We start from the raw sequence: 12,537 nt of genomic DNA on the forward strand, positions 1-12,537 counted from the left end.
CATGTCTGTGAGTGAGTCTGGGATGTTTAAGACCACGCAGGTGGTCCTGGGGTATTTAAGAAAGTAGATAGAGTAAGTCATGGGGAGCAAGCTAGCAAGCAGGCTTCCTCCATGGTCTCTGCTTCAGTTCCTGCGTCCCTGCCTTGAGAGCCTGCCCTGGCTTCTCACTGGTGAACTGTAAACTGTAAGCCAAACAAACCCTTTCCTCCCCCAAGTTGTCAGTGTGTTATTGGAGCGACAGGAAGTGAACTAAAATAACTCTACATAAACATATATGACAATTAAAAAAAAAGAGTTATGTGAGAACTGGCTTTGCCAACAAACAATTTTGCAAATAAAACAGGGAGCCTGGTTTAATTTATCAATGCCTTGTAGCTTTTAATTCAGTCAGCAGTAGGCTAAAAGTAAACACAGAGAGGCAAGTGACCCAGGAAGCGACCCAAAGCAGCACATTTTGTGCTTTCTTTCAGTCACTTGGCAGCCTCCCGAGATGCATTTACTCCGCACTGATTTTGGTGTGAACCTCGCGGCTCTTCACCCGCAGCTTGTTGACCTGGGACTCAGCGATGTCAGCCCGCTCCTCGGCTTCCTCCAGCTCGTGCTGCAGCTTGCGGAACTTGGCCAGGTTGACATTGGATTGCTCCTCCTGAGAACAGACGAGAGTTGTGGCAGTTAGAAGCCGCAGGCCTCGCTCTGTTTGTTACCAGGTCAGATTATTCTACAATTGTATTTCCTTCTCAAGTAGTGCTGGTCATGTCTGACCTCCAATCTCAACCCAGTTTGTAACTCTAGTGACAATTTTGCCTTGAAGGAAGGAAAGAAGAAATTGTTTTCAAATGGAAGAGACCAGCCTTTGGTCAAACCTTCTTACCACCTCCCTGCTTTTTTCAAAATTCATTTTATGTGTGCAGGTGTTTAGTCTGCATATACATACATACACACATACACATATATGTATAAATGTATATGTTTATGCAACATATTCAGGCAGTGCCAAAGGAGGCCAGAAGTGGACCTTGGAGGTCCTCCAAGTGGAGACTCCTTTCCCTTGGAAATGTAGTTACAGATGATTGTGGGCCACCATGTAGTTGCTGGAAATTGAATCTTTACTCTCTGGAAGAGCAGCCAGTGCCTTTTAACCACTGTCACCTTGCTTACTCTTTTGATGTGTATCTTGGGTGAAGAGGAGGAAGAAACCCAGGTGCCCCCAGAGTCCTCAGTAAGCAAACGTTTCCACTGAAATAGCTTGGAAATGCCACTAACTATTGTTTCCCTGTGTGTTTTAGGACTAATGCAGAGAAGGGGAAAGGTGGGATTAAGACAGAAGTTGCCAGTTTTGTGTTCTGTTACTATTCGTGCCTTCCTTCCTTCCTGTCATGTCTATCTACAAGAATGGGGGTGGGCACAGCAGGGGAAAGGAGAGCTGGAGAACCTTCCAGCATCGTTTCTCTGTTGTTTAGTCCTGCAGAACACAGGGCCGCTCAGCACTAGCTGACCCTCCAGTATCCCTGCATGTTCTGGCTGCAGCTGCACATACAGAGAGGAAAGCCTTCTACACAGTGAATCAATAAGTCAACTGAGAAAGGCGAGCAATCGATATTTGACTTTTAGGAACACACGATTTGTGAATGTTGAGGGACATGAATTGTTCATCCTGGCGTTAGTGTTTCTGATGCGTGATTGTTGCTATCAATTAAGGCCAGGTAATCGGAGCTTTCTTTTTACCTGGTCCTTCCGGCCTAACAATATTTAAACATCTCCTCTTGAGTCCTACTCTGTGATTAGCATGGGGTGTGCACTTATATTATTTGTACGATCACAACCCTAGTAAAATACGTGAATGGTAGCGTCTTACTGTGTGTCCTCCTTCCTCCCCATACGTTAAAAAACAATAAAACAACAAAACGAAGCAAAGCACATTTTCTCTCTTCAAGAGAATTCTGCTTCTTTCTACAAAGCCTCGAAGATACTCACAGCCTCCTCAGCTTGTCTCTTGTAGGATTTCACCTTCGCCTGTAATTTGTCCACCAGGTCCTGTAGCCTGAGCACATTCTTGCGGTCCTCCTCAGTCTGAAAGTTTGATTAAAAAAAGATACACATTCAATCCAAAGAAATACGTCTACCTCCGGTGCTAAAGTAAGTCGCTGGTGTGCCAGAAAGGGGACCATGGGGTAAACTTGACCAACCCACGCCGTGAAGGATACCCATGCTGGTTTAATGTGTATGATGTTCACCTTATGCATCTTAGGAACTCTGTACATCTTCTCTAGTTCTTTCCCTCCCATTCTGGGAGAGGCCACACTAAGACTAACGTCTAGCTTATTTTTCTTTAATGCCTGTATTCATTTCTCTCTAATGCTGCCTTCCCTCTCTTTCTTCCCTTTCTCTTCTCTCTTTCCTCCTTCTTTCTTCCTTCCTCTTAGTGGGAATCCAGCTCATGTGGAATATGTACCTATCCCTGAGCTGCATGCCCCGTTCTATGTTTTTTTGTAAAGGCTTCCCTAATCATCCTAGTTTGGCATATGCCTGGGACCAGCAACTCTGTCTTTTATCCTTTACATACATGGAGTTAATGTGTGTCTTTTACATACATGGAGTTAACATGCCTGTCTGCAAGTGCCACCTAAGTAGTCATGGGAGTTTTCCTTTCCCTTTGGGCAAGATAGCTGTGCATTCTAGAAAGCTATTCCTCTTACCTGGTAAGTAAGTTCCTTTACTCTTCTTTCATGCTTCCTTAACCCTTTAACAGCCTCAGCATTACGTTTCTGTTCATTTTCAACCTCTCCTTCAAGTTCACGAACCTGTAACCAAAAAAGAAAGAAGTATCTCAAGTCAGGGTTGGGGAGTTAGCCTAGGGTCAACTACAGGTATGAGCAGGGTGTTCCTGATCCCACAAGAAGAGCGTGCCCCTTGCCCTTTCCAGATTTAGGAACCCTGCAGACAACCCCCACCCTGCAGAACACCCACCCTGGCCTCCAGTTTCTGGATCTGCTTCTTGCCGCCCTTCAGCGCCAGCTGCTCAGCCTCGTCCAGACGGTGCTGCAGGTCCTTCACCGTCTGCTCCAGGTTCTTCTTCATCCGCTCCAGGTGGGCGCTGGTGTCCTGCTCCTTCTTCAGCTCCTCCGCCATCATGGCAGCCTGAGAGGCAAATAAATCAAGAAAATAATGAGCCCTGGTGGTGGCAGGCAGCACAGGTGTGGGGAAGATAATGTGTGCATGCTCACGTCAGTAATGGCTTTCTTAGCCTTCTCTTCGGCATTGCGTGACTCTTGAATCACTTCTTCTACTTCACCCTGCAGCTGTGAAACATCGGTTTCCAACTTCTTCTTGGTGTTGATGAGGCTTGTGTTCTGTTAAAAAAAAGGGGGGGGGTGGGTGGGAGTTTATAACATTTTCAGGTTTCCCACTTGGGGTTTACAATTGTTCTATTTTAGTCTAACCCCAGAATTTACTAATGTGAAGTATTCTACTTGGCAGAAATTTGCATGGTTGGAACCTCCTTCCTCATACTCAGTCCCTTACTGCCTACCTGACTCACACAGGAGGACCTCTGAAGCTTTAAGAATGCCGTATTGACAGAGTATGACAGTGAGTGCTTGCCATCCCAGCAGTGCAGGGGCTAAGGCAGGGGGATTATGAATCTGGGGCCAGCCTGTGGGAAGATCCCGTCTCGAGATAGCAGCAACGAGTGCCCACTATTGGTAGTCATCTTGTTTTTGTTCTTTTCATTTGTTTTCCTTATAGTATTCTCTGCTTAAAAGGTTGAGAATAATGGGCTTCTTGTTTTTTGTTTTGTTTTTACGTGTGTGAGGGTGCATGGCCCAGGAAGTCTTTCCAAAAAAAAAAAAAAAAGAAAAAGAAAAACCTATGTATGTGTGCATGGCGGTGTAGGGAGAGATAGAGAGGAGGACTTGTCCATTGTGTGTGTGTGGGGGGGGGTTCTGAATTTGTATTATGAAAATATTTTCTTAATATTTTCTTAAAATTTCAACACAGTGTTCTTGCAGAGAAGGAAAACTCCCTTGGTGTGTGTTGGAAGTGCTGGAGTGTGGTCATTTTGGTGTCATGGAGATCTTACAAGGGACTGCTATGACATTTAATGTCTGGGCAAGAAGGGATGGTGCAGAGAGCTACTCGGGGCCGCGCCACAGTGATCACGGTGCAGTTGAACTCTGATGTGCCCCTGAGAAGTGTTGCGTGACATGTGTTTCCATTTGGAGTCATGCTTACCAGGGTTGTTCTTCATGGTTTTATTAACCCCCAACGTCTACCTTTATGTCTAAATCTACAAAGCCCTCTTGGTAGAAAATCTAGAAAAGATAAATAGGAATGCACAATAAGATGACCCAGATCCCTCTCGTAGCTACAATGGTGGTCGAGGATATAGCTCCATCCTCGGTTGTACACATCCTCACTCGCAGAGCATCAGCAGTCGGCTCACCTGGGTGTGGAGGAGCTGCACTCGCTCACTGGCATCCAGCAGCTCCTGCTCTGCGATCTTCCTGCTCCTCTCAGTCTGCTCCAGAGTGGCCCTCAGCTCCTCGATCTCAGCCTGCAGCAGGTTGGCCCTGCGCTCCACTATTGCCAGCTGCTCCTTCAGGTCCTCTTGGCCCCGGAGAGCGTCATCCAGGTGCAGCTGGGTGTCCTATCAGTTAAGAAATATTTTGACTATTCTGAAGAGGCTTCGAACACCTAGGGGGTGAGCTAGAGGAGTGCACTGGTGTTAGGAACAGGAGAGGACTTGCCTGTCATTTGTATGAGCTTCAGAATGATGGCGACACTTGTTTAGAGTGGGAGCAAATTATCAAGGGACAGAGTCTTGTTCCGTCTCTGCCTTTAACTTATTATCTGTCACATGCCTGTCACCATCCTTTATCAATTATAGAGCAGTTTTCTACACACTCCACATAGTGCTTGACACGTGCTACCTCATTGGATCCTTACAGCATCCATGAGGCAGGAAGCTTATTTTTATTATATAGAAGAAGTAACAGGCCCAAGAAGTTAACTAACTTCCTTAAAGTCAAAGTGACAAAACCAAGACCCAACCTCAGGCCTGTTTTGTGTAAAGCCTGTGTATTCTCCTTCTTGTCATTCACCTTTTGTGTGATCGTCTACATATGATGTCTATAGACTATTATGCTTGAAGCACATTGTGAGCCACAGTAAACACCTTCCTAAAGTTGCTTTTCACTAGGATATTTTATCACAGCAGTGGGTGAAAGTAGCTAAGAACAGGTAGCTTAAGAAATAATTGTGAGAACGTCTAAGAGGCAAATGTGTGTCTACCTTGAGGATGCCTTGTGTGTTCCTGTAGTTCCTCAAGCTCTCGGCAGCCAAGCGGTTGGCATGGTTCAGCTGGATTTCCATCTCGTTGAGGTCTCCCTCCATCTTCTTCTTGACTCTCAGAGCATCGTTCCGGCTCCTGATCTCGGCGTCCAACGTGCTCTGCATGGTCTCCACAACTCTAATGTGGTTTCTCTTCAGCTGGTCGATCTCCTCATCCTTCTCAGCAATCTTCCTGTCGATCTCAGACTTGACTTGGTTCAGCTCCAGCTGGATGCGCAGGATCTTCCCCTCCTCATGCTCCAGAGATGCCTTAAGGAAACAGTGATTAGACCTCACTGAGCAGAAGAGAACTCAAGTGGCTGGAGTCTACTCTGAGTTTGTGAGGCGCACTCTTACTGCTGTCATCTTGTTGAACTTTACAGTTAATATAGTTGTCCTAAGAACCTATGTGGTGAATCATTTATTTTCATTTGTTTATCCAGTCACAGATTATATAGGAAGTTCTGTCATAAAGGCACTATGCACTATCTAAAGATTCATGACATACTAACAGAATTATCTTTTTGCATGTAGTATAAGCATACTATATATATACATGTATGTCTGCAGTCTTCATGTATGACATATAAATCTAATAGAAACTATTAGATTTAAAATAGTTTTCCCCAATTATATAATGTGTACTCACTATGCAATGTGGAGGCAATGTCTAAAAACAAAGCTCCCCATTGCTCCTCACAGAAAGACAAGAGACAACTCTTTTAATGTGGTACAATTTTTTCTGCTATTTCTAAGGCACAGTGTCTTGCTTTGTGTCTCAGGATTGCCTTGAGCTCACTCATGGTTTTTCCGTTTCCCCATTTCTATTTTTTGTCTATTTTTATCTAATCAAAGCTTTGTATGCAAATATGTCTTGCATTTTAAAAGCAAACATTCATGTCTATCATAAATCTTTCCCCACATTAATCTTACTTTTGGTCATCTTTTCACTTATTTACTTAATAAATAATTTAGACGGACAGAAAGACAGAACACGAAGGTCAGAGAATAATCTGTGGGAGTTGCTTCTCTCCTATCTTTTGGGTTCTGACGACTGGATAAAGGGCGTAAATTGCCTTAAACTACTGAGCGGTTTTTGTGGGCTTCTTTTGGTCTTCTAAGGTGTAATTTTGCTATAAAGCTCTGAATGACCTGGGTCTTACTATGTAGATCAAGCTGGCCTCAAATTTGGACTTAATCCTCCTGCCTCTACCCCTAAGCTGGGATTTCGGGTATGTGTACCTTTTCCTGGCCTATAGCCACACTTCATTGTTATTTTGAATTCTACTGTTCTAGCTTGCCTCCTTTCTTTATTGGACATATATGCCTCAATGTTTTACCTCTTCAGATTATTTTTCTTGTGGTAAATCCTAAGAAACTGAAAGGATGGGGTCGTTTGCATTTTTCTTAAACTTATTTTTATTTATGTGCACACGCGTCTGTGTGGATGTATGTCATGTCTCTGCAGGAGGTCTTGGAGTTCAGAAGAAGGAGCTAGAGTTGCAGGTGGTTGTGAGCCACCAGATGTGGGTACTGGGAACTGCACTCAGATCTTCTCGAAGAGCATTACAAGCTCTTAACATATGAGACATCTCTCCAGCCTCCAGGACTGACAATATGAAAACTTTTGATAGGATTGTCTACTTGCCCTGTGCACAAAGGTCCCAAATTTAAATTTAAATCTGCTGCATAATAATGTATTCAATTCATAATGCCATGATGTTTGATATCTTTGCTAATGTCTGCCTGCTGTTTTCCCACCCCCACCCCCCAGCATAGCAACAACATACCTCCGCTTCTTCTAAGGCAGCCTGGATCTCACACTTCTCTTGTTCCACTTGCTTCTTTATTTTCTCCAGCTCATGAATGTGTTTCCCTCCCTCTGCAATCTGCTCAGTCAGGTCAGAAATCTCCTCTGTGGAAGAACAGACAGGAAGAAGTGGTTGAGATGATAGCAACATGGGAGGGTCCAGCCGGGACTGAGCAGGGTTGTGAAGATTGGGACTTACGCTGCAGATTCTTGTTCTCTCTCTTTAGCGTCTCCAGTTGATCCAGAGACTCCTCATAGGCGTTCTTCACTTTGAACAGCTCAGTGCTGAGAGAACGGGACTCCTTCTGGCAGGACTCAAGCTCAGCCTGAGTTTCCTCATACTTCTGTCTCCATTCTGATAGAACCTGAAAAGGCCATAGATTGTCAGCTGAGACAAAGAGAAGACTTAATAGAGTTTTCATAAAGTTCAAGCAGGCTAGACCACCTTGTCGAAGTTTCTCTGCTTCTTGTCCAGAGCGGCGCAGGCGGCGTTGGTCCTCTCCACGTCCAGCATGAGGTCCTCCACCTCATTCTGCAGCCGCTGCTTCGTCTTCTCCAGGGAAGCACACTTGGCGTTCACGGCTTCCACGTGCTCCTCGGCCGCCTGCAGACGCTGAGCCAGCTTCTTCCTGAAAAGGCAGCCAGACTGTCAAGACCCAGCCAAAGCCAGGAACAAAACAGTAACTGGACAGCCCCTCTCGCCATCCTGCCCTAGGCTGGTGAGCCCATCTGTTTCTCAGCAGTGATCACAATACTTCATTCTAGACTGACAAATTTGAACGGTACAAAATGGCAGATGGTTGGGCTCAGTGAAGTCTTTGGGATGTTACTGTCAGTGCTAGGTGCTTTAATCTATCAATGACTCCAAACTTACAGAACTTCTGATTGGGAATGACTGTGAAAATCATCAGCTAGGACAACATTGTTGATTGGTTTATACATCCCTTCTTATGACCATGTTTGTTATCTCAGACTTTTCTGATTCCTTTTATGACTCCCTCCCACCCACCCAGAGAGAATGCTATATGTTTGGACAGTCTAACTAGAGAATACAATAATGATAAATATGGACAATTCATGCATAAGCAAAGTGGTCTATATTCTTTCTTTGTTTGTTTTTTGTTTGTTTGGTTTGGTTTTTTTGAGACAGGGTTTCTCTATGTAACATTGACTGTCCTGGAACTCACTCTGTAGGCCAGGCTGGCCTTGAACTCAGAAATCTGCCTGCCTCTGCCTCCCAGGAGCAGGGATTAAAGGTGTGCGCCACCACTGCCTGGCTTAAGTGGTCTATATTCTTGCTTCATTCTTTTTGGTAGGCCAAGGCCACATCCTTCAGATACAAATAACCCCTTTAAACTTGAAACCAGAAAGGTGTATTTGAAGGTGCCCCCTTTCTACCAAGACTAAAGCTTTATTTTATTTACACAAATCCTAGAAATTTTGTATAGTATAGGGAATTCAATTGTGATTTTTATGAGGGATGTTTGGTCTACTCTGAGCTTAAGAAGATGAACTCTGTAATCAGAACCTCTGGCTCCAATACGGGCTGTTCCTCTAAATAAGTCTATGCCCTCAGGTTAGAAGGTTAACTTCTTTTAGTCTCAGTTCTTTCATTGATAAAAGGAAAAAGTAGTGACCTAATATTGCTATGATGCTAAATGAGCCTATGGATGTATAACACTTGGCACAGGGTCAGAGCAGACTAGAAAAGGCAGGACTCTCCTTCCCTTCAGCTCCTGAATCGACAGCTACATGGCTAAAAGGAACTGCACTCAATAAATGTCAGCTACTGACAGTTTTCATGTCACTAGCAGCAAGATCCCCATGGCTTCTTGTGGAACTTGCTGCATTAGGGAGCACGGAGACCATATCTTTGTTCTCTTAAGTTCACATCCCATACTTGGCCTCCTCCAGCTCCTCCGTGCGCTGGATGGCATCCGTCTCATATTTGGTCCTCCACTGGGCCACCTCGCTGTTGGCCTTGGACATGGCCCTCTGCAGCTCGGCTTTGCCTTCCTGCTCCTCCTCGTACTGTTCCCGCAGCAGGTCACAGTCATGGCGGGAGGACTGCAGGGCGTGGGCCAGCGCGTTCTTGGCCTGCAGAAATTATAGTACGATGATTTCATTCGTATATCCCATAATGTTTAGCGCACACACCTCAAGTAGCTATAACATTCTCAGGTTTGGTTTGTCGAGATCTCTGGTAAAACTCACCTTGGTTTCTTCCTCAAGCTGACGCTTCAGCTCCTCAATCTGCTGGGTAAATGCCTGCTTGCTTCTTGACAACTGAGAGACTAAAGCATCTTTCTCATCCAGCTTTCTGGAGTACTCCCCTAAGAAAAGCAGAGGCGGAGAACTCGGGGTTTAACAATAAGCTATGTGCACAGGTATATATTTTTATTCATTTCTAAGCATTGTTATAGACATGGACAGTAGCAAAACAAAACAAAAGGAAAAATGCACCTTGGCAAACAGGGGTGTGGCAGGAACATAAGAAACTTCTGTACTTAATTTTGTTTCCCCACACCTTTGTGACCTGCTCTGAAAAGTTCTGATAGTATGTTGATTTCCCTCTTAAATGAGAGTATTACTGCACAGTAAGAACCCGCTTTGTGCACGGCAGGGTGTGGGAGGTCAGGGAAGGAGTCTCTACCTGCTTCTGTCTGCAGACGTCCCCTCTGCGCTGTCAGCTCGTTGATGAGCCTCTGCTGCTCCTCCTCCTTGGACTTCAGCTCGCTCACCTGGTCCTCCAGAGTGCGGCACATCTTCTCCAGGTTTCCCTAAGGATCACAGGGCAAGGGAGAATCGGAAAACAGTCAAGAAAAGAAAAGAAAAGAGAAGAGAAGAGAAGAGAAGAGAAGAGAAGAGAAGAGAAGAGAAGAGAAGAGAAGAGAAGAGAAGAGAAGAGAAGAGAAGAGAAGAATAGGGAAGGGAAGGGAAAAGAAAAGAGAAGGGGAGGGAAGGGAAGGGAAAAGAAAAGGGAAGGAAAGGGAAGGGAAGGGAAGGGAAGAAGGAAAGGAAATAAAAGAAAGAAAAGGAAAGGAAAAGGAAGGAAAGGAAAGAAAAGAAAAGAAAAGGCAGGGAAGGAAAGGAAAAGAACAAAAGAAGAAAAATTTAACCCCAATTTTTAAAGTAATTGAGATGTTTTAATATTAAAAGGATAAAATATGTTTTTTAAAAGTGAGATATGAGTAGAAAGTTGGTATTTGGCATATGCCAGAACTTAACATGCATCTTATATTCATTATTGGAAAAAAAAGTCATATATTCCAATGATGTTGACACTTAAGTGGATTTCGAAGTCATACTAGTGGTTTACTTTAAAATTTTAGAAAATGTAGAAAATGAAATTATGGGAATATATTAGGATGGGAAATATTTGAATAATGCTATAAAATGCCTGCAAACCATGTTTGATACCAAGAACCATGGATGCTGTCGCAGTGTTAGGTACCTTGGCCTTGGCGATGGCCTCTGCATTACTGCTAAGGTCGTCGATCTCCATCTTCAGTTCACTCTTCTCCTTCTCCAGCTTCTGCTTCACCCGCTGCAGGTTGTCGATCTGCTCCCCAAGCTCAGCCATACTGTCTGCGTGCTTCTTCCGAAGTGTGGCTGATGTGGCTTCGTGCTGCAGGGTGGACTCCTCCAGGTCCCTGCGAAGTTTCTGGAACTCAGCCTCCCTCTTCTTGTTCATTTCCACCTGAGCAGAGGTGGCCCCGCCAGCTTCTTCCAGCCTCTCACTGATCTCCTCCAGTTCCCGGGAGAGGTCAGAGCGCTGCTTCTCTGCTTTGGCCCTGGAGGCCCGCTCTGCCTCGATTTCCTCCTCCAGCTCCTCGATGCGGGCCTGGAAATCAAACATGCACATTAACACATCTCAATGTTATCATTTTTTGGTGTGTAGAAAAAAATGAAAGGCAAGGGGCTAGTAGTCCATGCCTTTTATCTCAGAACTCAGGATGCTGAGACAGGGGGACTGTGAGTGTGAGGTCAACCTGGGCTACATAGTGTAGATGTACACCAGAATGATGACCACCAAGATGAATGAATGAAAAGAAAGAAAGAAAGAAATGAAAGAAGGAAAGAAAGAAAGATGTGAGAAGATTCACCTGCAATTCTTTGATCTTCTTTTGCAGCTGGATTTCCACGGCTTGCTCATCTTCAATTTTGCTTATCAGATTGCTGATTTCAAACTCCTTCCTTTAGACAGAATAGCAGACACATTAATATGCAAATTATTTGAAAAATGGCAGCATACAGAATTCTTTCTGGAGCTCCTACTTTTTAAGTCTCTCATCGAGCTGCTGTTTGTCATTTTCTATGTCCATTGTGGATTCCTGGGCCAGTTTCAGGTCCCCCTCCAGTTTCCTCTTGGCTCTTTCTAGATCCATCCTCAGTTTCTTTTCTTGCTCTAGCGATCCTTCAAGCTGATGGGGGAAGAGAGACCTGTTAAAGTTGACATGCACTTAAAGAAATATGTCAGAAGGGCATTTGAAATGTGCTTACATCATCCACTTGCTGTTCGAGCTTGGTTTTGGCTTTGGTCAGGGTGTTGACTTTGTCCTCCTCTGCCTGCAGGTCATCCAGGGTCTGCTGGTGGGCCTCCTGAAGGGCCTTCTTCTCCTTGGTCAGCTTGGCGATGGTCTCGTCCAGGCCTGCCATCTCCTCTGTCAGGTTTTTCACCTTGGGAAGGAAGCGTGCTTTCCATTAAATGTTAGGTCTTAATAGTTTGGGTTTTATGTTTTGCTTCTTAATTAAAGTGAGTCACAAGCTTCCCATGTTCACATCTCATACCTTGTTCTCCGTGGCGTGCTTCTCCTTCTCGACCTTGGCCAGTGTCAGCTCAAGGTCATCGATGTCCTTCTTCAGCTCTGAGCACTCGTCCTCCAGCTTCCTCTTCTTGGCCGTGAGCTCAGCATTGATCTCCTCCTCATCCTCGGCTCTCTCAGTCACCTCTTTGATTTTGGCCTCCAGTTGGATTTTGTTTTTGATCAATTGTTCACACCTTTCCTCAGCATCAGCCAAGCTGTCTGCTTCCTGTGGATTCATTAAGACATGGAGACAGTCTGTTGCTTGTTTTGAAACTTGCTTTTTATTGGGGGGTGGGGGGGAAGTATCTAGTTTTCATCTGAATTCTGTTTGAATTTTTCAGCATGAACATAAGTTCACCTTAAATTGAGTATTAAGTCTGATGTAGACACATGCACCTAATTAGAAAATGAGACCAGATGTTTAGAAGCAAAAGAATCTACACAATGATTGGGCTGGAGAAGGTGGTGACTGTAGAATTGTGTGTAGCAAAGAGAAAGATTTGCAGGCAGGGCAGTAAGAAGCCTGGATTCTTGTCTCCAAAGATCCATAGGCTTGTCTAGGGCAAGTTGCTCCCCACACCCCCACAGTCT

At 44.7% G+C, this 12,537-nt stretch overlaps 1 protein-coding gene across 2 annotated transcripts in view; it reads right to left on the reverse strand.

The window, feature by feature from the left end:
• Positions 1 to 410: 410 nt before the first annotated feature.
• Myh8 (myosin heavy chain 8) overlaps positions 411 to 12,537 on the reverse strand; it is a 29,148-nt gene continuing 17,021 nt past the window's right edge. For both annotated transcript variants that reach the window (XM_052195486.1, XM_052195485.1), the window contains exons 21-38: positions 11,930 to 12,172; positions 11,642 to 11,818; positions 11,417 to 11,562; positions 11,245 to 11,335; positions 10,593 to 10,982; positions 9,792 to 9,918; positions 9,353 to 9,471; positions 9,039 to 9,235; positions 7,584 to 7,767; positions 7,338 to 7,503; positions 7,119 to 7,243; positions 5,290 to 5,598; positions 4,442 to 4,645; positions 3,225 to 3,350; positions 2,968 to 3,138; positions 2,697 to 2,801; positions 1,975 to 2,070; positions 411 to 646 (exon numbers count right to left, since the gene is read on the reverse strand). In XM_052195486.1, the coding sequence (XP_052051446.1) occupies positions 497 to 646; positions 1,975 to 2,070; positions 2,697 to 2,801; positions 2,968 to 3,138; positions 3,225 to 3,350; positions 4,442 to 4,645; positions 5,290 to 5,598; positions 7,119 to 7,243; positions 7,338 to 7,503; positions 7,584 to 7,767; positions 9,039 to 9,235; positions 9,353 to 9,471; positions 9,792 to 9,918; positions 10,593 to 10,982; positions 11,245 to 11,335; positions 11,417 to 11,562; positions 11,642 to 11,818; positions 11,930 to 12,172 (3,126 nt within the window). In that variant the 3' untranslated portion in view covers positions 411 to 496. The remainder of the gene's footprint in view (positions 647 to 1,974; positions 2,071 to 2,696; positions 2,802 to 2,967; positions 3,139 to 3,224; positions 3,351 to 4,441; positions 4,646 to 5,289; positions 5,599 to 7,118; positions 7,244 to 7,337; positions 7,504 to 7,583; positions 7,768 to 9,038; positions 9,236 to 9,352; positions 9,472 to 9,791; positions 9,919 to 10,592; positions 10,983 to 11,244; positions 11,336 to 11,416; positions 11,563 to 11,641; positions 11,819 to 11,929; positions 12,173 to 12,537) is intronic.

Source organism: Apodemus sylvaticus, chromosome 10 (genome assembly GCF_947179515.1).
Source record: "Apodemus sylvaticus chromosome 10, mApoSyl1.1, whole genome shotgun sequence".
Lineage (NCBI taxonomy): Eukaryota > Metazoa > Chordata > Mammalia > Rodentia > Muridae > Apodemus > Apodemus sylvaticus.